Source organism: Pygocentrus nattereri, chromosome 1, assembly GCF_015220715.1.
Source record: "Pygocentrus nattereri isolate fPygNat1 chromosome 1, fPygNat1.pri, whole genome shotgun sequence".
NCBI lineage: Eukaryota > Metazoa > Chordata > Actinopteri > Characiformes > Serrasalmidae > Pygocentrus > Pygocentrus nattereri.
In genome coordinates this window covers 14,305,292-14,330,223 of record NC_051211.1, presented here as the reverse complement: position 1 = coordinate 14,330,223, position 24,932 = coordinate 14,305,292, and the positions used below count along the sequence as shown (strand labels likewise).

The following is a 24,932-nucleotide window of genomic DNA, read 5'->3' as shown; positions in this document are numbered from 1 at the left end:
GGAGTGTTTGTCTATACCTTTACCCGGCCAAACTGAGGGCCTTCAGACAGCTGTGCACATTAAAATACATAAGAGCTGTATGTTACAGTATGAGTACTGTAAATAAACAGTACATTACTGGCTGTTGCTAAAATTGCTAAATTACTATAATTGTACATTTTTGTAATTGTACATTTTTACAGTTTAAATAAGTTGGTCAAATTGATTCCCAAATCCTATGGATTCTTTTTCGTAGACTCTAGACAATGTTTACATTTGAAAATATCTATGCTTTGAGGTTTGCTTCAGAATCATTTGCTCAATCGAATCGTGTTGCTTAAAGAGAAAAATAGAATAAAGTGGAATGGGAGTCAGATTTGTCCAGAAGAATCAGAGGGGTCACAGGTCTAGAGCAGGTCACAGGTCTCGAGCTGCAGGGCAGTCACTCATTGCATGGTCCAGTGAGCTGGAAGCAAAGGTGAATGGGTGGGAGTTCGCATAAGCTACTGCACCAGCGACACTTTCAAAACAGTTCAAACAGTGCCCTGTAAATGCCACTGCACAAGATAATGACATTCATAAGAAATTATATTGACTGAGTTCTGGTCTGGTTGTCAGCTGCACATTTATGTCTTGAATCTCCTGTTCTACCACACCCCAAAGGTGCTCTATTGGATTCAGATCTGACTGAAATACACTGTACACTCTGACATGCTCATGGAAGCAATTTGAGATGACTTGTGCTTTGTAACAAAGTGCATTATCATCCTGGAAGCAGCCATTAGAAGATGAGTAATTTATGGCCATTAAGGTATGTGCATGGTCAGCAATAGTACTCAAATAAGCTGTGGCATTCAAAAATTGCACGTTTGGTATTTGAGGGTTTTGTTGAGCCTGTCCCCAGTGTGGCCTCTGTTTCCTGTTATTGGCTAACAGAAGTGGTCTTCTGCTGTTGTAGCCCATCCACCTTAATATGCTGTGCTTTTAGAGATGCTTTTCTGATCACTGTTATGGTAAAGAATGGTTATTTGAAGTTAGTCTAGTCTAACAAGTCTAGTCATTCTCCTCTGACCTCTCTCATCAACAAGGCATTTTGAGTTACAAAACTGTTTTTTGTTTTTTTTTTCTGCACTGTTTTGTATGAATTCTATGATATTTAAATCACTCCTCAGAAAGACTACTGTTGGCGAATATTTGCTGCTGACTAGGAGGAGCTTTTTTAGGCTGGAACTGTCACTGAAGCGTTTTATTTGTGGCTTACAGCTCTACAGAGTGTGAGGTTCTGGAGTCTGGCCTCTCCTGCACAGCAGTCTGCCTCTGTCACACACACTGCCACCATATGCTTAATTCATAAGCTTGTTTTTTTGCATGCATGATCCGGGGCAGCCAATAATACACTATTTAAGAGCGTAGATGTATTTTAAATGAGTTTGCGTAAGGCAAAGTAAAGAATCTAGCCAGAACGCAATGCATAAATGGCTGTTTGCAGAGAAAGCAGATGGCTTTGGGGCACATGGACTCAGAGTTTCAGCCATATTCAGCGGTACCATCTGCACGGCCTGATGTTTGGGATTTGCTCACTGGCTGTCCACCAGTCACCCTAAAGGTCACTGTGCCCTGCTGTGCCTTCATGTAGCATTAGTTTGATTGGCTGTCTTCGTGCTGGCTTTGGTTCCATCTCTGGGTCAGTTTGCCCCCTGGTCTTCATTTGAGAGGGAAAACATGTATTTCTTCAACAACAACAAACATTAGGTATTGCAGACATGTTTGAAATCACTGGATAAACTAGCTAAATTGGAAAAAGCTCTTCAGTGACAAATCTCTACTCCAAGACAATATAATACAGTAATAAACCTACTTTAAGGGCCCACATAATCAAAAAAACTAATTTCCTTCACTTTTGTAATAAAATCGATTGCTGTAGTATTATTGTTAAAGGTCCATGCAGTCCATTTATAAAAATTAAGCTTTTTAATTGTTAATTTAATTGTTATTTGTGAGGTCACAAAGGCCAAATCATTTAATATATCCGCTGAATCAACCAACAGCATTTTAGCTCTGCCCCTTAGCGTGGACGATATGAGGATTGAGTACAGGGCAGCCAATCAGAACAGAAGTCATTTTGTATGTCTTAAAGGCACAATACCAAAAACAGCCTATTGAATTCTAAGGAATAAAGAAAGGTTGGATAATGGTGTGACAGATTTCAAATATCATTAGTGGGCCACAACGAAAACACCAAAAACATAAAAAATCTAGGATATGGTAACTTTAATGAACTTTTTGTCTGTATTTCCAATGGATTGTTACTTAGGGAACACTATTTTTAGAACTGTTCATAGATAATATGTGATGTACAATGATAATAATAGAGTTAATCAGACCCTGAACATAATGATGTTAAATAAAACAGAAAAGCTCAAATTAGAATGCTCAAAGACTTCTGGAATTCCAGTTCCATTTGGTGTGGAAGCTCAGTGTGAACTTGGAGTGCCTCTGTGGGCTGTTTTTAGAAGCTGGTGCTAAATGAGATGCTGCTTTTTTGCATAGCTGAGCCAGGTTCATCTTTATGGAGGAGGCTGTTGTGCAGCAGGCTGTGCAGATAGCCATCTAGAGTTTTGCTTGGAGAGCTTTGAAGGTGAACTCGAAAGGCCAAACTACTGCTATAAGCACAACACTCTCAGGGGAGGCTACAAGTGACTGTGTGAAAGGGGAGTGTTTGTGTGTTTGTGTGTGTGTGTGTGTGTGTGTGTGTGTGTGTGTGTGTGTGTGTGTGTGTGTGTGTGTGTGTGTGTGTGTGTGTGCGTGTGTGTGTGCGTTCATGGCATTCTGGGTTTACATTCGTCTGGTCTGAAAATTTGCATGTATGTATTGCCCTGAGTGTCTGGACAGTTGAAGGTGGGGTAAGGGTGGGCATCCTCCCAGAAACTGCAGTATTTATGTAAAAAGATAGATTTGCTTTTGATTCCGGAAATGTGATCACATAATTTGATAAAATAAAATACATTTAAATTAATTACATTTTTAATTTATGTTTGAAGTTTGAAAGTTTAAAGTATTGGGCAGTCAGTGAACACGATATGTAATGCTGTTTATGTGGGCAGTATTTATTTTTTTACAAAAAAGATAAGTAATCTACTTAAACGGTAAATGCATAATTACTCAATACAGTACTTAACCCACATTAACATTTGACTTAAATACCTTAATATTAGAACAGACATCAACAAATAAGCAATGCACTATGCTTTTATGTCTGAAAATGGTAACTTAACTTTTCCAAAGCTGTAACCAAACATGTATTCTTCTCACTAAGATAATAATAACTTTTTTTGTCTTGTTATAGTCTTATTTTTACATATATTTATTTTTGTTCTAGTCTATGTAGTATTTTTACAGGCAAAACACACTTACTGACTCATAACTGTCTTTTATTGTTATTTAAGTTCTTCTCTCATGGCCACACATTATGTATGCGCAAAGAATGTGTCTTATAATTTCCCCTTTTGAGGTAAACTGGGTTTTCACAAATCAAATTTTTTGTTCCACTTACACTGCTTTAACAAAACTATATATTTCCCATAGTCTCTCTGAGTCAAAAAAAGCTAGCCACCAAGCAAAAGCTCACCTAATATGCATAACCGAGCTATCAAGCCAGTTTATCTGTTGGTCTGTCTGCCTGTCGTTTGCTTGTTCACTCATTCATACACACACACACACACACACGTCTTCTAAGCCGCTTCTCCTTCTGGGTCACGGGGGTGCTGGAGCCTATCCCAGCTGTCATTGGGCGAAAGGCTCATTCATACATTCATTGTTTTTTTTTATTTGTGTATCTTCATTGGTGTAGCAGACTGAGAGTATTGGTTTGAAGCACGTCAATCAAATGGGGTCATTAGAATACTGGGACCCCTCCCAGACAGTTCTCAGACCTCAGCATTTTTTAAGCAGTATACAGTGCTTGTATACAGTGCTACAGTGTGAAAGTAAAGAAGCAAACTGGGATATGAAGGACACTGGGATATGTCCCAGCTCATCAACTACACTTTGGTTTAAGGAGAAAATTAAATAAAATAGTTATTCGCACCAAACTATTGCTTTGCACAGGTCAGGTAGTGCAGCATTTAGCTGCAGCCATAATGAAAAATAGGGAAATTCCAGAAAGACATAATACAAACTTGTGTGTTTGTGAATTTGTTTTCAAAGCCATTTGAAGGTCACTTGCCGGTCAGTCATTGCATTCGTCCGCTGTAGTGACACACACTGACATTTTATTTCTGACGTTGCTCATGCTTTCGGCTGTGTTAGCTCCTCTCTCAGCCTGCTGGGCTCCACTCCACAGGGACTTATGCTCCTCGGCCTTAAGGGCAACTCTGACAGGCTGACAGGCTTTAGCTCAGACTGCCAAGCAGCTCCCTTATGCTCAATGCTCATACCAATTAATATAGCACTGTAGTGGCCTAGTGCTCCACTGTCATTGGAGTACATACATATTTAGTAATATGTAGTTGAGTTATGATGAGCTAACAGAATGTCAACCAGTAAAATAGGCATTTAGTGAAGCTAGTAATAAAATTGTTTCTCTGTGCATACATTTTTTTTATCACGCTACACATTTATAAACCCCAGACAGGGTACAGTAGCTGGCCTCAGTGGCTGATGTCATTTTTATAAAACATATACCCACACAGCTAATCTGCTGAACCCTTGAAAGTGACACTAAGTACTGTCCACTCACACACATCAGTATTCTGAGCCCCTTATCAGGCATTTGCCCGGCCATGCAATTAACTGCCCAATTATTCAGTTAATGAATGTCCTGAAGATACGCTGCCCTCAGTGTTATGCAGCAGCTCAAGTTACTTCCACAGAATGCAGAAGAGAGCTCCACGGTTCACTCACTGCACACTACACTCTGCTCCGCTCACAAACTGATGAGTCATGTTCATTCAGACATGCAAAGATTTCAATGGATCTTCCGAATGATTTGTTGAAGATGCTGCAACACCCTCTCTGTCTAGCTTATTCACATCCGCCTGTCAAAACAAAGCCTAAATATAACAGTCTGTCTCTCTGTAATGGGAGGATGCTCAATTTTTGTGATTTTTATTTTCTTATTTATCTGACTGCCAACATGCTCATTTACTTAATGTAGATATCTTTTGTTTTTAGGTAAGGATGTGTAATATGTTGGATGTTGGTATATTATGGTACTTCATATATGCATTATAGGACAAACTTGTTGTAAAACCCAGTAAAGTAAAGTGATCATTTATTGGTATCCATATCGACTGCAATAAAGTGTGTTGTTACTTTCTGTTAAAGACCCAGACATTCTATATAGGTGCATCACATATTTTAAGTAAAAGATCAAATTAATTCAGCAAAAGTGATTTTCCCTCCATCATAAAAACTATACACTCGAGTATTATTTGTTTTTTAGTTATCAGTTGTCAAAAGCCTCTAAGGCACACCTGTTAATTAAAAACCTGGAATGTTTTTTTGTAATGTGTTTGAGACCATCAGTTGTGCGGAGGTAGGGTTGGTACACAGTTCTATAAAATGAATAGCCATGTTTAACTACTTTTAGAATCCATATAATGGCAAGAAGCGCTCAACTAAGTAAAGAGAAACAACAGCCCATCATTGTTTTAAGACACAAAGGACTTTGAATGTATTCTCAAAGGCAGTCATGACCCCCCCCCCACCCCCCCCCACCCCTTTTAAATACATTTCAGTCGGTGTGTTCAATATTTATTTATTTTTTGAGTGTGTGTCATTCCACTTTCTTCCATATAAATACTTATTTGTGTATGTATGTATGTATTCATGCATTAAATAAATTAAATTTATTAAATTAAATGAAACACAACAAAGAAACACATTCAGACACCTAACCTGGCTTGGCTGCTTGACTAATAGCTGCATTTGCCACTTTAATGATTCTGTCTTTTTGGACCATTTGAAGGTCAAATTGGCTTACACTGCCACTTTTCTTTCATTCTTGTCCTTCTTTCTGCCATTTCTCATTCAGTTTAACTTATAGTCACTCTTTCTGCCCTCTATGCACCACATACAAATCCTTGACACATGCAGGGGTTTGTATTTTTCCTGTCTGAATGGAGCAGTTAGGGGTTCTGAGTGAATTGGGCACTGAATCTTTTGAACACTTTTACTCTACCGGGCTTAGAGCAATCAGGCAGCGAAGCAGTGGAATTAATTACACAAAGCCTCACTAATCTGACATCAGCGTATGCATCTCAGCTCCAGCAACTACTTCTAGCCACCAGCATGACTGACACTTCTTATCGTGCTCTCTTTGAAGAGGAGGGAGGAGAAGATGAAGATCAGGCTGTGTATTGTGTCTTGTAGGATTTTCTTTGGACAAAATGTCCAGAAATGTACAGAGAATGTGAATCATTTTGATATTGGTACTAAAGATTAGATTTTTGCACTGTATAATTTACCATAGGCATTAAATATCATTGGGAGGTTCAGAAAAACAATGAAAAAATGAAAGATAAAAACCTCTGTGATGTGGATGAAGACAAATTTGTATTTGTCCTTAAAGTAGCCATGACATATTTGGGATCTGAAATTGCCTTTTGTTTTGTTTTACACTACAGCTATCAGGCTAATGTTGCTAAAAAAGTATTCAAAACTTATAGTCAGTAACAGACCAAAAGCAGTCATTGGCATAGTGCAAACCCTTGGTATAAAAATAAACTTGCTTTAGCAATCTGTTAACACCCCTTCCTGCCAAAATGATATCTTGTTGCTGTTCAAAATACCCACATTATCCAATGTGACGCCTCCAAAAAGATCTATCTATGCTTTATCAGTGGGATTTCCAAGCAGGTCAGAGTTGCATTGCAGCTGTATTGAATGCATTGTTTCTACAAAGTGCTACAGAAAATACCCCAACCAGAAACCTTGGATGAACGGTGAAGTTCTGTCCATGCTCCATGCTTGCCATGCTGCATTTCTTTTATGCAACTCTGAAGACTACAAAAGGACCAGATATGATATGCATAGATCTATCAGAGAGGCCCAGAGACAGCACAGGCTGAAGCTGGAGGGCTACTACACCACCGCTGACTCCCAGCACATGTGGCAAGGACTGCAGCACATCACCAACTACCAACAGACGAGCAGGGTGGTCACAACCACTCACACTACACCTCCTGATGAGCTGAATGAGTTCTATGCTTGCTTCGAGGCCCTCAACCCTGGCCAACTGAGAGGCTATGGCCAAGGACAGCACACAGAACACATTGCTCACTGTGACATCAGTGGATGGGTGCAGGACCTTGAAGAGAATAAACCCACGGAGAGCGGCCGACCCAGACAACATCCCCAGGCGTGCAGGGTTTGCTCATCAGAGCTGGCTGACGTGTTTGTGGACATATTCAATCTGCCCCTCGTGCAAGCTTTTGTGCCATCCCGCTTCAAGACCACCACCATTGTGCCACTCCCCGTTGTGACCTGCCTAAATGATTATCTCCCTGTTGCACTCATACCAATCATGATGAAGTGCTTTGAGAGAATAGTCATGACTCATATCCATATGACCATTCTAAACACTATAGATCCTTTCCAGTTTGCATACCATCAGAACCGGTCCACAGACGACACAGTGAACACTGCTCTTCACACAGCCCTCACACACCTGGAGGGAAAGGACACATATGTCAGAATGCTCTTTATTGACTACAGCTAAGCATTTAACATGGTCATCCCATATAAACTCTCCTCATCCCATATAAAGCTCCTCATGCTCGGACTGACACCCGCCCTCTGCAACTGGGTGCTGCACTTTCTAACAGACGGACCCCAGTCAATCAGAGTCAGAGTCCACATCCAGCACAAGAACAGTGGGCACATGGGTCCCCCAGGGCTGTGTTCTGAGCCCCCTTCTGTACACGTTCTTCGCATATGACTGCGTGGCCTCCCAGAACAACACCAGCATCATCAAATTTGCTGATGATACTACAGTCATTGGACTGATTACTTTTGGGGTTGAGAGAGTACAGGAAGGAGCTGGCTGAGCTGGTGGCCTGGTGTCATGACAACAATCTTTCCTTGAATGCAGACAAGACCAAGGAAATGATTGTTGATCCAAGGAGAAAGCGGGAGCTGCACACACCTCTGTACATTGATGAGACTGAGGTGGAGAGGGTGAAAACCTTCAAATTCCTTGGCATCCACATCAGTGAGGATCTCACCTGGGCTCACAACACATACCATCAGGGAAGTTCATCAGGAAGTCCCAGCAGCGACTGTACTTTCTGAGAAGGCTGAGGAAATTTGGCATGCCAGCCAGAATTCTCAGCACCTTCTACAATTACAATTGAGAGTGTTCTTTCCAGCTCCATCACGGTCTGGTATGGAAACTGCACTGCTCAGCACAGGAAGGCTCTCCAGCGTGTGATCAAAACTGCATAGTCCATCTCAGGAGCAGCCTTCCCCTCACTACAGGACATTTATCACACCAGGGTCATCAGGAGGGCCCACAACAATCAGGTGACAGTATACACCCCCAGCACAGACTCTTTACAATCCTAACTTCAGCAAGACGCTACAGGACTACAAGACTGACAAACAGTTTCTGTTCACAGGCCATCTGAACAGGTTTAACTTTTGGCCAGCTTTGCACTCAATAATTGCAACTTACATATACTGTACTGCTGCTGTCAGGACATTACTGTTTACATCTGTTACTTGCACAGAACACTACTGTTTACATCTATTACTTGCAACATGCACTTTATGAACCGTTGCTCTGCATACTTTCAACTTTGCACATAAAACTGTACTTTTTACTATTATTTTACTGTTGTTTTTAGTGTTATTCTTATATTTTCTTTTCTTTTTTTATTCTAAGATTATATTAAGATTATATTTGGTGAATGGAGGAACAGCAAAGTAAGAATTTTGTTGTACAGTGTATCTGCCTGTTTTGTGGGTTCTATATGACGCTCTTACACATGTAAGAACTTTCTGACATCAAACTTTTTTTTTTTGACCCTGACACTGTATGGCATTCTGTTACCTATAAAAATGGACAAAAGTACAAACAAATTTCAGGCATGCAAATGGCTACTACTTCTGTTTTTATACAATATAAGACTACAGCTTGTCATATTCTACTGAATTGCATTGTTATATCATAACAAGCATGGTAGCTTCTGGCTAGTGTGTTAGATTGGGGCCAACATTTTGACTTGAGGACAGAGTGTTAGATCAGAATGTGGAATGCCTGATAAACTGAGAACAGAAACATTAACATATCAACATTAACATATTAACATAAGGTTAATTTTAAGTCTTATTTTGCTGTATTGAAAAACACCAACATCAGATCATATCAAATCATATCAAAATTCTAATTCTGAATTGTGCATCATTATACCCCTTCAGATATCCAATGCAAACTGGTGGCTATAAGCTTCCTTTACTTGGTAGCTACATTAGCTCCAGTGCAAAACTAAATTGCAAAACTTCACACACAAAACATATCTTGGCTGACAGGCTACATTTGGGGTAAGTTGTGTACATTTGATTTTTAGCCAACTGTCACTTTAAGAGAAGTGTTTATGGCTTTTCAACAGATAAAAAGATTTGGTTTGGTCTGTTTACAGCACATCAGTCGCCTTGAAGGCCCCCGAGGTTGCGCACCAGGGGCTTAGTTACATATATCTGTTCACAAACACTGACACACAAAAACTTGTATATATTTATACTTGTACATTCACATAAATCTCTCATATACTGAAAAGTGATAAGTTGAATTTACAAAAATAAATAAACTGAAAGGCTGAATGATGTTGTTGTAATATATTTTAGACAACTGGAAAACATGCATTTAATTCTTTTTTTTTTTTCAGTGTACACTCAGAAGATAAAAGTCACTAAACTGTATCTAGCATTATTATACCATTTTCCATTACATATTTTTTGACTCCATACACATTTGTTTCCAGCCTTTTATTTCTTTGTTTTGTTTTAAAACATTAGGTTATGAAAAAGTACAAATACGTACCTTACCCCTGGGAAAAACTCACAGTTGGATCTTAAAACCATTGTACAACCCTGTTTCCAAAAATGTTGGGATGCAAAATGTAAATAAAAACAGAATGCAATTCTTTGCAAATCATTTAAAACCTTTTATTTATTTAAAAGTAGTATAACAGCAGCATATCAAATGTTAAAACTAAGAAATTTTATTGTTTCAAAAAATATATACCTATTTTAAATTTGATGCCAGCAACATGTTTCACTTTTGGGACAGGGATATGTTTAGTACTGTGTTGCATCACCTTTTCTTTTAACAACGCTGTAAGCATTTGGGAACTGTGAATGATTGCTGTAGTTTGGAAAGTGAAGCATTTCCCTTTATGCTTGATACAGGATTTCAGCTGCTCAACAGTTTGCAGTCTCCTTTGTCATATTTTTGTTTTATAATGTGCCACATGCTTTCAGTCGGTGACATGTCTGAACTTCAGGCAGGCCAGTTCAGCACACAGACTTGTTAACTACGGAGCCATGCTATTGTAATAAGTGCAGAATGTGGTTTGGCATTGCCTTGCTGAAATAAGCAAGGCCTTCCCTGAAAAAGATGTCATCTGGATGGCACCACATGTTGCTCCAAAACCTGTATATATCATTCAGAATTAATGGTGCCTTCACAAATGTGCATCACTCATGACGTGCACAAATGCAACCCCATACCATCATTGATGCTGGCTTTTGAACTGTGCACTGATAACAAAACAGATTTAACAGGTGTAACCTCGCTGCATGCATGGTCTCCAAAAAGAATTTCAAACTTTGACTCGTCAGACCACAGGACATTTTTCCATTTCATTTCAGTCCATTTTACATGAGCTCAGACCCAGAGAAGTTGGCAGTGTTTCTGGATCCTGTTTTTATATGTTTTCTTTGCATGGTACAGTTTTAACTTGCATTTGTGGATGCAGTGATAAACTGTGTTCACAGTCACTGGCTTTCAGAAGTGTTTCTGCGACCGTGCAGTGATTTCCACTACAGAATCATACCTGTTTTTAATGCAGTGCCACCTGAGGGCCCAAACATCACAGCCAGGCAGTATTGGTTTTTGACCTTGTCCCTGCAATACAGAGATTTCTCTGGACTCTCTGGATCTTTTAATGACATTATGTACCTTAGATGATGAAAAGCAAAAGTTCTTTGCTATTTTATGTTGAGAAATGTTATTCTTGAATTGCTGTGCTATTTGATTGTGCAGTCTTTCACAGAGTGGTGAAACCGGCTACATCTGAAATACTCAGCTTCTCTGGGATGCTGATTTTACACCTAGTTAACCTATCCATCCATCCATCCATTTTCTAAGCCGCTTCTCCGTCAGGGTCACGGGGGGGGTGCTGGAGCCTATCCCAGCAGTCTTCGGGCGGAAGGCAGGATACACCCTGGACAGGTCGCCAGTCCCCTAGTTAACCTATGTAGTTGTGAAATGTTCTACCAGGTGTTTTTTAGCATGCCATAACTTTACCCATCTTTTGTTGCCCCTGTCCCAACTTTTTTGAAACATGTTGTTGGCATCAAATCCACAATGGGTATATATTTTTCAAAAAACATTTCAGTTTTAACATTTTTGTATGATGTCTTTATACAATCTCCAATTTAATATAGGATTTAAATTATTTACATTCATTGTATTCAGATTTTATTTGTATTTTGCAGCATCCCAACTTTTTGGAAATGGGGTTGTATTACCTTTACCTAAACGAAAAATGTGCACAGCACCTTTTTTCTGACATACATTAGTGTACATCATGACAATTAGAGTTAAGCTTTCAGTTCAGTTCATTAAGGCTACTTTCTGTTAACACCCCTCAGAGATTCTAGTACTGTGTTAGCATTGTGCTTTGAATCTGATGGTGACAGTTTTGTTCTGGCATGGTTGTTAGGAGTTCCATTGTCTCTGTGTCTTTTAATCACTTAGTTTTGTTTCACTTATTTTCTTTTGACTTTCTCCTTCCGTATATGTGTAGATTAACTGATATCTTCTCAGAAAGATCTCCTGAAAAATGAATACTTTGCATTTATATAAAGGGAAATTAAATTGATATTTCACAATTTTGGCATTATTCAATCACTGAGATGTACATAAAGTGATTCAGAGTGATTTCATGTGAAATGGTTAATAATTGAGAAACTTACTGAATTAGATTTCTTTACAGTGGTGGTGATAGAAACCAGGAGTCATGATGTCTGCAACACAGATATAACCAGTTTATTTACTATCCAAAACAACTGGCAAACCTAGAAACCATTCCTAGACAGAAAAAATGAGTCCAGATTTGAACTCTATGGATAATATTTGGTTTCAGTTTAAAACTTCAAAACTTCAACATTTAAAGACATCAAATGGAAAAGCTATCCTATAACAAATTACTTCATCTATTTGTTTAATGGTTTGTTGTTAAGATCATTAAAAGCTTAATGGTTTGCCTTTTTGAGTCTGGCCTATTTTTTTGCCCAGCAGTGTACACGTCTTCAGAGTTGATGTAACTTTCAAACTTAGTTTTATAAATGTTGATAACGATAAATTATACCTGAAAACACATTTTGGGTACTATTTGGTCTTACAACACTCTGTATATACCCCTGTGTTTTTAACCAATTTTAAAATATATATTAGAAGCTTATCTCAAAAGTATTGTGAAAAATGGTCAGGTAACTTTCTGTGAGGAAGCATTCAGAGGTTAAACTCTTCAGAGGTTTGGTTCCTATGCCCACCACTGTGAACGATTCTGACTGATGCCAGACATTTCAGACATGCACAGTGACCCAGAACTTTTCCAGACGTGACCCGGAAGAGCTGTATGTATGAAAACAAATATCCAAATTGGTTGTACCAGATATTACCCAGACTTTATCCCGCCAGCCCCCTAGTACAAAGTCCGGATAATGTCCGAGTGAACCATAAAATCCCCAGCTGTACCCTACATGGGTGAACTCTAGATTCCCTGGACATTTTCCAGAGTTCATGTGCAAAAACGGCTTGTCTAAGCTTGTTTAAAATGTAACTTTGTTTACATATTAATGATTGAATTATGGCTGTTTTCTAGTAGATTAATAATAAATAAAGGGTTGTCTCTGATTTTTGTACACACTCATATATGCAAAAGTTCACATACACACACATATACACACATTCTGCAGCTGTGAAGTGACTGTGTAGTAATGATGCTGAGCTGGCTTTAAGGTTACACCTGGCTCTCAGCTCAACCTTGCTGGTGTGAAAACACACACATAGGACCTTTAACACTCTCTGCTCATGCACTAAAGTACATACTCAAAAATGCACAAACACAGTAATGCGAGTGAAGCAGAGTAAAAATAGAAAACTAATCCCTCCAGGAATTCATTTGATTCCAAGTCATAAGAGTGTTTGCGACTGGAAGCAGGCTTTGCTGGGAAAACCACTGAGCTGGAATCCAGGTTTATCCCTACAACCAGAGAATCCAGCATATAACATTGGCTTTTGCTGTTTGGATTACCACTTCCAATGCACTGAAATAAAATCAGTGGAGTTTCAACCAGTCAAATTTTGTTTATGTTAAAGTCCAAAAGTATTCAGACATTTTTCTAATTAGTGACTCCTCCTACCTTTAATGTGCACCCATTACTGATAGAGGTGTTCAGTTCCACACACACAGCTTGTGTACGGTCAATAGAAAGGCATTGCTAATAGAATGGGATGCTCTAGAGCAGCTGCACATGAGCCTAAGGTCACCATGTCCAATGCCAATCTGTCAGCTAGAGGGTATAAAACAGCGCGGGGCTGTGGAGCAGTGGAACGGCATTCTCTGGAGTGGCAGAGGGATGAGTTGGAGTGTTGTTATTGTTGTTCGGCAATGATCATACAACTCAATGTTCCCACATCTAGTGTAAATCCTTCCAAGAATATATATATATATATATAAATATATGTGTGTATGTGTGTGTGTGTGTGTGTGTATGTGTGCGTGTGTGTATATACATATATATTATTGCTGTCAGAATAAAACCTTGTATCTCCATTTTTGGATTTTTTCATTTTTCAGTTTGTGACATAATTTGAAAGTATCTGTTACTCTTTACATTGTTTGTAAATTTTAGGATGAATGGCCTAAAAGAAATTACCCAGAATGACATGGGAAAAAGCCTGGTTCAATTGACTTACATTGAAAGTGAAGTATGTTTTTTCCTTCTCCTGTAAAGAGAAGTTTATATATATATATATATATATATATATATATATATATATATATATATATATATATATATATATATATATTATAAATATATATATATATGTGTGTGTGTGTATGTGTGTGTATATATGAGGTTCTTTTTTCTTTGTTTTTATTAGATCACTTTGCTTTGTTGTTGATACACAGTATCAAGTGCATCTTGTTCTAGAACTGTGCCGTTCATTTGCTTCCTTGCACACACTGTAGTTAAAATGCAGTGATATTTAAGGTGAGAGGAAACTTGCAAATTAATTGCTAATTAGAGTTCGTTAGCGCTGACTAGGCTTTTGTTGCAGTGCTGGAGTACACACGTCCATAGCAGGCTCTAATGAGAGATGCTTGGTGTTCAGGTCTGTTTAGACTCAACTCTGCAAGGCTGCTGCCTTAGAATGAACTTTAATTAGCAGGTTTCTCTGAATGAGAGTAATATGATTACTACTGTGCCTCTCTGAGGTTTCTCTTAATCTGAGTAAAGCATGTTTTAAAGCAATCTTAGTTCATTTGTGTTTTTTTATGCAGTTCACTTCACTGTAAAACAGGCCACTCACATACATAATTTTCAGTTTTCCTTACACAGTGAGCACTATGGATAAAATAATCACATTCATTTATATAAAGATGGTAGAGGTCAGTATTGAAATGATATTGTTTTTCAAAATGTGGTGAATTTTGATGTATATACATAATAGATTTTGATTATTGAAATATTATTAAATATTAAAATGTACTCACATATATTTAGCCTACATATGCATTTCAATATTTGGCAAATATGCAAAGCATTGTCATATGTTTGAACACAGTATACATACCAGTACCATTACTATATCTACAACAAACAGCCTATAGCTTAGCCCAAATACATTACTATAACAGCCTGTTAGCTTGGTCCAAAAAGTATACCTTTATAACAAAATAACAGTCCAAAAACACATAAAATACCCATTACCCAGACCCCAAAACACTGCCACATCAACAACAAAAAAGCCTGTTAGCCTAGTCCGAGGTACCAAAGTTCCATACAGAGCATATTAGATTGACCCAAAATCTCTCAGGTATCTGACTTCTGTTCATAAGAGAAAGATATCCTTGCATCCATTTCAGCTTTGAGCTGTGTCCAGAAATGAGACACACTCATACTCAACCACACAGACACAGACACACACGACTATAATTATCTTCCAGAGGAGTTGTGCCACTCTAGAGAGGAGGCTGTTGATCAATGGCACCTTTTTTCAGTGCCAAAAATCTGTAACTGTGAACTGTAACTGTTCAAACACACTCCCATATACACACACACACACACACACACACACACATACACACACATACACACATATATATATATATATATATATATATATATATATATATATATACATATATATATACACGCAGAGTATCTCACACCCCACACATTTCTGCAAATATTTTATATCTTTTCATGGGACAACACTACAGAAATGAAATTTGGATATAACTTAAAGTAGTCAGTGTACAGCTTGTATAGCAGTATAGATTTACTGTCCTCTGAAAAGAACTCAACACATATATAACACATATATAAATATAACATGTATAAACCAATGTTTGTGAAATCAAGGATATTGATAGTTTGTCAAAAGTATTTACTCTTCACAAAGGATTTGCACTAGATGTGGGAACATTGCTGAGTTGTATGATTAGTGCTAAACAACAATAACAGCACTCCAACTCATCCCTCAGGATGAAGGTGCTTGTCGCTGCAGAGAACGCCGTTCCACTGCTCCACAGCCCAGCGCTGCAGAGTTTTATACCCTCTAGCTGACAGATTGGCATTGGACATGGTGACCTTAGGCTCATGTGCAGCTGCTCTAGAGCATCCCATTCTATTAGCAATGCCTTTCTATTGACCGTACACAAGCTGTGTGTGTGGAACTGAACACCTCTATCAGTAATGGGTGCACATTAAAGGTAGGAGGAGTCACTAATTAGAAAAATGTCTGAATACTTTTGGACATTAACATAAACAAAATTTGACTGGTTGAAACTCCACTGATTTTATTTCAGTGCATTAGAAGTGGTAATCCAAACAGCAAAAGCCAATGTTATATGCTGGATTCTCTGGTTGTAGGGATAAACCTGGATTCCAGCTCAGTGGTTTTCCCAGCAAAGCCTGCTTCCAGTTGCAAACACTCTTATGACTTGGAATCAAATGAATTCCTGGAGGGATTAGTTTTCTATTTTTACTCTGCTTCACTCGCATTACTGTGTTTGTGCATTTTTGAGTATGTACTTTAGTGCATGAGCAGAGAGTGTTAAAGGTCCTATGTGTGTGTTTTCACACCAGCAAGGCTGAGCTGAGAGCCAGGTGTAACCTTAAAGCCAGCTCAGCATCATTACTGCACAGCTTCGTTTGTACCTTCACAGCTGCAGAACATGTGTATGTATGTGAGCTTTTGCATATATGAGTGTGTACAAAAATCAGAGACCAGCCTTTATTTTTTTGGCTAACAGGCTGTTAGTTATAGACATAGTAATGTTTTTGAATGTGAGTTTTTCAAAGCATGGTAATTGTCCACGGTTTTAATAATAAATCAAATTTGAAGCAATAATCCTAACCATTGGGAACCGATAACCATTTCATAGGTGTAGGTGCAGTAACATTTTTGAGCTATTCTAACAGTTTCTTTTGTAGACAAAGTGATAAATACTTATGCAGAAGCATAAAACATTCATAAAACTATATGCATTTTGTTTTACTTTGTGCCTAATGTATATCTGATGTCCTTCTTTGTCTTTAATGGCATTACATGGATTAAAATTGATGGAGTAATCTTTTTTTCCTTAATCTTTGTTTTGTTTTTTTAAGCAGAACATCAGAAACCAGCTCATCTAAACATGCAAATCAGATTAAGTTTTAAAAAAAGAGCATGTTAAGCTCAAATCTGATTTGAGCATTACAGTGGGTAGTCTACAAGCAGCCATAGAGACCACTATCCATGTGCACTAATGGAAGCTGTACCCAGATCAGGTTTCCTGCTCTCAAATTCTACATAAATGCAAGTACAGGACTACATCGTCTTTGGTTTGAAGGAATGCAGGTCAAGAGCTGCTTGTGATTGAAAACAGGGCTTGATACAAGAAGATGGGTTTAGGCCCTTTGTCAAATGACTGTACACTAGACCTTCTTGACAGCGAATCAAAGAAGAGTGAAAAGAAGTGAGAAAGAAGTCAAGGGCCCCTCTGGACCTGCACTTCATCATCCCAAAACAGCACAATTGCTCTCTCTTTAACTCACTGGGTCTCTCTCCTGTCTGATCCCAGCGTCTGATCTGTCTGTTCCATGTCAGTTTGATCTCTAGTGGATGTCTCCACGAGGGGTTTAAGGGTTGAGTTCAGCCTCTGTGCAGCAAAGTGTTACCTGTCATCGAGTGGCCAGGTCCCACAGCTAAATATGTCTACAGGAAACAAGACTGTCTCTCCTGCCGTATTCGCAGGTTGTCTACTTTTCAGTTGATGTTTTCTTATGTGTCAGGGAAGAAGCAAACTTAAGGGCTCATTTCAAAAAGCAGGAATTGGGAATTGTCCAGCAAGGATGTCCCGCAGGGGTGTCCTACTATTGACCTTGCTTATCTTTTGGTTTAAAGGAATACATTTGCATTTACTTGATGTACAGTTCTGTGCAAAAGTCAGAGACCACCTTTTTTTGCTTTCCAGTCAAAACCATTAAGTACAAGTTAATAATTTTTCAGTGTTAGAAAAAAACAAGAAACATATGTTTAACAGAAAAATACACAGAAGCTAAACTAAATATAACTAAACATAATGATTTTTTTAGTATTTAGTGCATCTACGCTTTGCCTTTAAAACAGCTTCTATTCTTTTTAGGAGACTTCCTTTCAGTCTTTCAAAGAAATTTATACCAGTATTTCTCACAATCCAAATAATCAAACACATTCAGGGATGTCGAGGTCTGGACTTCAGAAAAACAGCGGCTTCTTTCTTTGATTTGCATCTTTTTCTTTTCTATCTGTTTCCTTTTCTCTGTAAGGGCTTGATAGACACATCCATTCAGACTCATAGTGTTGAGTTGTCTTCTCACAGAGGAAAGATGGACAAAAACATCTGTGGATTGATTCAGATCTGAAGTAAGAGTGGAGCTTAGTTTTCTTTTTCTCTCTCAAAGATGAAAGCTTTAAATAATGTTTATTTGCTGGTGACAGTGTTGGTGGTCGACCAAGTCCTGCACAGTTGTTAGGATATTTTTATTGTGTCTTTAAAATTTTTAGTAACAGGAAACTATTGTTTGTAAAATAAGTCCAAGGGTAGATTTGTTTTCCACAAATTTATGGTGATTAGTTACCAGTGGATAGTACAAAGTCTTAGGGAAAGCAAAAGTAAGCAGAACTGCTTGTTTACTATGTTTAAAAGTTGGAAAAAACTTTATAAGAACAGCTTTTGTATGTCATTCTGTTATATCTGTCTCATCCTGACACCTGTACCGCTTTGGGGCAGTTGTGGGCTGGAGGTTAGGGATCTGGCCCTGTGACCGGAAAGTTGCCGGTTTGATCCCCAGGGCCGACAGTCCATGACTGAGGTGTCCTTGAGCAAGACGCCTAACCCCCAACTGCTCCCCGGGCGCCGTGGATAGGGCTGCCCACCGCTCCAGGCAAGTGTGCTCACTGCCCCCTAGTGTGTGTGTTCACTAGTGTGTATGTGGTGTTTCACTTCACGGATGGGTTAAATGCGGAGGTGGAATTTCCCTGGTTGTGGGATCAAAAAAGTATCACTTAAGCGTAATGGTTTTGAATTTGCATTCTTTTATTTTTAAACAGTTATGCATGTAATTTGGTAATAGATCAATGGCCTTTGAGTCATAAAGTTTCAAGTCATCATGTTTTCTGTTATGTACTGGAAAAATGGATTGTTAATCACCTGTACAATACAGATGCCATAGAATGAGATCAGGACTTAAAAAACACTGGTATATTCCTTTTATTTTTTTGGATAACTGAGAAATGTATACCCCCCCCCCCCCCCCCCCCCCCAACCACCCACCACCACCAATTCCACTGAAGGGAAGAGTGCTTTTGTTTCAATACTACTTACCCACAAAACTTTCCTGGCAGATATATGAGAATGTACACGTATCAGTGTGAGAGCTGTGTTATTTAAATATCTACTCACCACGGTTCTTTTTTCACTCTTCATTGAAGTGTGATCCGCACCTTCCACGTCGCCAGCCTCCATCTGTCCATACACTGCAGGAGCTTGTTGAAAGAGAGGGATTCCGCTGGGCAAGAGGGAATAAAAAGATGTTCTTGAAGTCTCCTTAAAAAATTCTCACAGACTCGTTAACAGATTCAGAGAGGAAGATGGTGGAAAATTACTTTGAGTTAACAGACCAAAAAAGGACTAATGACATAAGTGTCTCTCTCTTTCTCTCTCTCTCTATCTCTCTCTCTCTCTCTCTCTCTTTTGCTCTCTCTGTTAACTGAACTCAAGTGAAAAACACTTTAGTGGTATGACTATATTACATTACAATAGTAAGTTATAACCTATAGTTTTGTCAAACATATATCAGCCTATTAATCACACACACACACACACACACACGCGCGCGCGCACACACACACACACACACACACATACACACACACACACACACACACACTGTGGTCTCTGATTTTGCACAGTAAACTATTTGCCATACTGTTACATGTTCACTGTTACTTGTGCTATTGCTGGTGGAGGTGGCATCATTCAGATTCCACTTCTCTATGTAGGGTGGTTGTCCGTGGAAAAGTGGAGGTGTGAAAAAGAATGAACTTTACCAAATCCTGTAACAAATCTAGCTTGAAACTCACATTTGTGATCGTAGCATGATAATCTACTTTTAGATGTTTGTATTATGTGAATTATTTCATTTTATTGCTTAGTAGTTTTCAAAAAGATCGATATCAATATCGATACTCAAGGTTTCAATATTGGTATCAAATAGTGGCATCACTGTTTTTATTGTCATTCCAGTGGAGTGAAATTACATTCCCCATGGAACAAGGTGCAACATGGAACAAAATAGACGGTACAAAATGTGAACATGCAGACATAAGTGTGCAAAAAATGTAAACTAGAAACAATACAATAAATACAGAAAGATATTGGTCAGCCAATGCAGCATTTCAGCCTTATTTTCAATTCTCTGTTACGTAAAATTCAGCAGGGATTTTTCTATGAACGTATCTCTCCTTTCTGTCAGAAAGGAGAAAGTGAATCTCTTGTCTTCACCTACTTTCTCTAACTCTCACTTTGTGTCTGTTTCTCTTGCCATCTGCTCATCCTCAGGTGGACAGTACAGTCAGGTGTGTAGAGCGCGACGGTTGATGGTGCTGGTGAATCCTCTGAGTGGGAAGGGTCAGGCTATGGCTCTTTACACTGGACCTATACAGCGCATGCTGACTGAGGCTGCTGTCCCACACACACTGATCACCACAGGTCAGTCGTTCTCTCTCACATATACACACAAACCATACCAACACAAATTTTGCTGTGTATGTCAGGCGTGTAAGGGGATTCCCAGATGTCTGACTTTTAAAGAACTCTCCAATGGCAGTGATTACAAAATGTGGCTGTTATGAAAAAAGGCACACAAGACTGATTAAACTTTCCTTTGATTAGCATTTTCACTGGACGCTATAGCCATGGTAACATCTGTGTGTGTGCTGCTGCCAGTCAAGCAAAAAGGCGCAAAAGGATGCTTTTTTATGTAAAGACGTTTTAACATTTGCATTCCTCCACTGATTCTGCTGATGGTGAGAATGTAGTTGAGCTGGTTCCAGTTCCTATAAGCTATTTTTCAAGGTAAAGATAGTACAAGGAACAGGACACCTCTTAGGCACCAGAATGTAACTTCTGTACCATTTAAGGTGGAACAGAAGATGGGCAAATAAGAAGCCAGCTGTAGTTTTGCCCATGGTATGCTGGTATGCCTATGGTATACGTTGTTGTAGTCATGAATGTTAGGTGGTCAAATCTAAAATAAGTAAATGTGTGCTGTTTTTAATATTCAAAAGAGTCCCTCTGATTGTGGCAATGGGTGTGTAATTTCTAAAGCCGTAACCAGGCCCCCCATAAAAGGAAACTCTGGCTGCTCCACTGGTGTACATGATAGATAACTGGAGCTGGTTGCTCACCTGTCTGCTAAAATGAGCTATACTGCTTGTTTCTGAGTCTTTATTTAAAAAGCCCAGTCTGAATAGGGCAGTCATTTCTTATTTTTGGAGATGGGTTTGACAGCTAATTGTAAACAGGAGGTAAGCGAGCACCTACATTGCTTAAGCTACCTGAAGTTATTTATTTACTCAATTAGGGACGCCCTGAAGTGGAGAAAACAAACACACCCCAGATCTGTCAGGAAGCAGTGAGCATGCACTGCAGGAGAACACTCTCTTCACCATCAACAGTCGGAGGCTCACAGGGAGTTATATATAGAAGCAGTATTTTTAGGCCTTTGCCTCTTTTAGATCTCGCAATATTTGGGAACACGGCCATAGAAAGTTAGGGAATGTGAATCAGAGAGATTTCTCTGTTGGCATGGCACTGACAAAAAACGAAGGGCTTGTTTGTCTTACAAAGTAGAAAGATGTTGACATTAATTGCAACTGCATTTTAGGTTGATGACTCTATGTTGAGTGTACTCCATATGGAAAAGCATGGCATACATAAGCAATTTGTTTCTTATAGTGTGTCATCCACACTTAGCAAAACATGAACTGGATTGTTGTTATATGGACAATTTATTGGATTATTTAAACCTTAGAAGTACAGCAATATTATAGTTTTTTATTATATACTTATTTAAATTATATACCTTTTTCAACTGAAATATTTGATTAATTCAGGTTTGGGTTCATGTCTTTCAATGTAAAAAAAAGCAAAAACATACAATTTTTTTCTTTCCACAAAACAAGACTGAATGAAAAATATTAACTTTTTTATCAAATCCAAAAAATACATGCAAAGTACCTATTTTTCTATTTAGGAACACATGCAGTATTGAAACTGCACTTTCAAAAGAATTGATCTTGTTGTTCAAAAGGGCTATGAGTGAACAACACAAAACAAAATGTAAGAAGATGTTCTTCGCCGTGGTGACATATAGGATGACTGATGTGCTGATTAATGTGTTATACTGGGGTGTACGTCCCAGCTGCTTGATGTGTTACTAGCCAAGTGCTAATCAAGACATTTGGCAGTATCTGAATATTAGAGTCCCGCGACCCTGAGGGTGAATCGGCTTAGAAAATGTGTGTGTGTGTGTTTGTGTGTGAATATTAGAGTTAGCAGTGTAAAATCAGGGTTGGGGCTAAATTGGAGAAGAGCACAGGAGCATGGCTGGGAGCTTCAGACCTGACAAGAACAGTTATTTTGAGTGAGATAAAGCGCTCATCTAGACATGATTTATAGTGAAATAAATTCAGCATCGATTATCGTCATGAAGGAGGCGTTGAGGCAGGATGTAAACTCGAGTTTATTTCAGTGAAACTAAGCACTGGGAGTAACAATGAAACAAACAAACAGATTAAATGAAAACAGCACAGCAAACACAAGACCTGACAAAGAAACACTGCAGTAGGAGGGTTATACACACAAGCAGACAAGACTAGAAACAGCCAGAAACAGTAACTAGTGAAATAGTGGCAAACCATGACCTTCAATTTGGGTCATAAATGTCAAAACTCAGTTAAAACCCTTCACTATTATAATGCTAACCTCTAGCAGTATTGTTATGGAATTCTAGTAGTATGTTAGCGTTAAGGTAACAGCAAATTGCATAACCATTTTTAGTAGTTCTAAATTAAACACAGATATTTGAAGCTTCCGTATTCTGCTTGAAGTTTTACTTTGTGACAGTTTCACACTGACTCTTTCAGTAGAGAGGCCTGCTACAGAGCTGCTGACACTGTTTTTCTTTCCTAACAACCCACTGATGAGGCTGACACTGGTATTCAGAGTCACTGATGTATCTAGAACTCCCAGAAGTCCTAGAATAAATTTTTTTCTCACAAAATACTTATATATATTATATATAAAATAGTTAATCCTAAACAGTTTTAGGACTTTGTTTATGTAATGAAGTTGTCCTAACAAATACAAAGCTTCCTTGGCTATAGCTACTGATACCACAGAAAAAAAACAGTTCCTGATTGGCCAAGTTCTGTATGATGCATTACTTTAAAAACAGGGACTTTTAATTAAGGTAATAAGTGTTTTTTTTAATGAATGGAATTAATAATTTGTTGCTGTTTTGCATATGTGTGAATTTGACTCGCTAAGATGTTGCCATGAGATTCAATGTCCAACTGTACGTCTTTTTTTGTGCAGTAATGAATCATGCTTGGCTCCTCCCATTCCCCCATGTGCTTTTTGTTTACCTTTTGATCTTCCATGTGTGTTTGTTTTGGTTCAGTCCAACCCCCTTGTTGTCTGACATCTCCCATGATTGTTACCACCTGTTTCCCACCTGTCCCTCATCTTGCCTCTGTTATATAAGCCCTGTGTTTGCCCTGGTCTGTGTTGGTCTTTGTTTGATATGTTTGATTATGTTGGTCTTTGGTCATGTCTGTTCCTCCTGCTCTCTGTATCGGCTGTTTGAACCTGGACCGTTTTGACCATGACTCTGGATTTACACATAATAAATCTCGCTTGTCTCTGCACATGCATCCACCTCAACATCGTTACATAATGGTTATGGAATATGTTTAAATGGACATGATTTACAAATCATAAACAGACAGGATTTTCATCTACACATGTGACCAAACATGTCAGCATTTTTAACTGTGTTTAATTTTACTGATTTTGGATATCAAGAATGCTGCCGTATTGCTGCTTGTTTTCTTTCGGTACAGCCATGTTTGTAAAAAGATGTAAGTTGTTTTCATAGCAGGGGGCTCTTACTCCTTTCCATTCACCCCTTATCGCTCATTAGTAGCTCAACACAGAATCACAAAGCGACTACAATCTATATTCCTGGAACATCCCCACTGGTATCCTATTGAACCACAGGAGTAAATGTAATGAGATTAAAAGTGATTTTGGACTATTTCTATTGGTGCCTTCCACATGAGATTCTGACACAATGTGAAGGACAGTTGTTGTGGTCAAATAATACAGAAAAAAAAAATTGGAAAAATGGAGATGCATGTTTTCTTTGGACAACAACAATGTATTATTACTTTCCAGCCATACTGAACAGACAGTATTCCAGAAATAAGAGTGTGGTGATACTGTGCCAAGAGCAGAATCTGTACCAGTCTTTACCAGGAGTTTTTGAAGGTGATACTGTTTGTTGTTCCCTCGGCTGCAGGGTGCGGTGCTGCCATTATGGCATTAGATCATGAGCAGAGGAATGCAGAGGAGCAGTCTTTTTCGCTCTCTTCCTCTTTCGCTCTCTGTTCCATCTTTCTGTGTGTGTGTGTGTGGTCTAAGGTGCAGTCAGCCAGCCCCAGTGGAGAAGTTTGGAGATGGGAGCTTATTTTTATGATAGAGAGAGGCAATATATCTGAAGACATTTAGGGGTGTGTCTTGTTGGGTGTGTGTGATATATGAGATGGACTCATTGTCTATCACACAGAGAGAATGCTGACTCAGCTCGCTCCTTCTGTAGCTGAAACTGCAGATCCATCTCTC

The 24,932-nt window shown here is 38.7% G+C and overlaps 1 protein-coding gene across 1 annotated transcript in view; it reads left to right on the top strand.

Moving 5' to 3' along the window:
• LOC108441280 (sphingosine kinase 1-like) overlaps positions 1 to 24,932 on the top strand; it is a 43,459-nt gene that overhangs the window by 4,161 nt on the left and 14,366 nt on the right. The window contains exon 2 of the mRNA XM_017720718.2: positions 20,586 to 20,735. Coding sequence (XP_017576207.2) covers positions 20,586 to 20,735 — 150 coding nt within the window. The remainder of the gene's footprint in view (positions 1 to 20,585; positions 20,736 to 24,932) is intronic.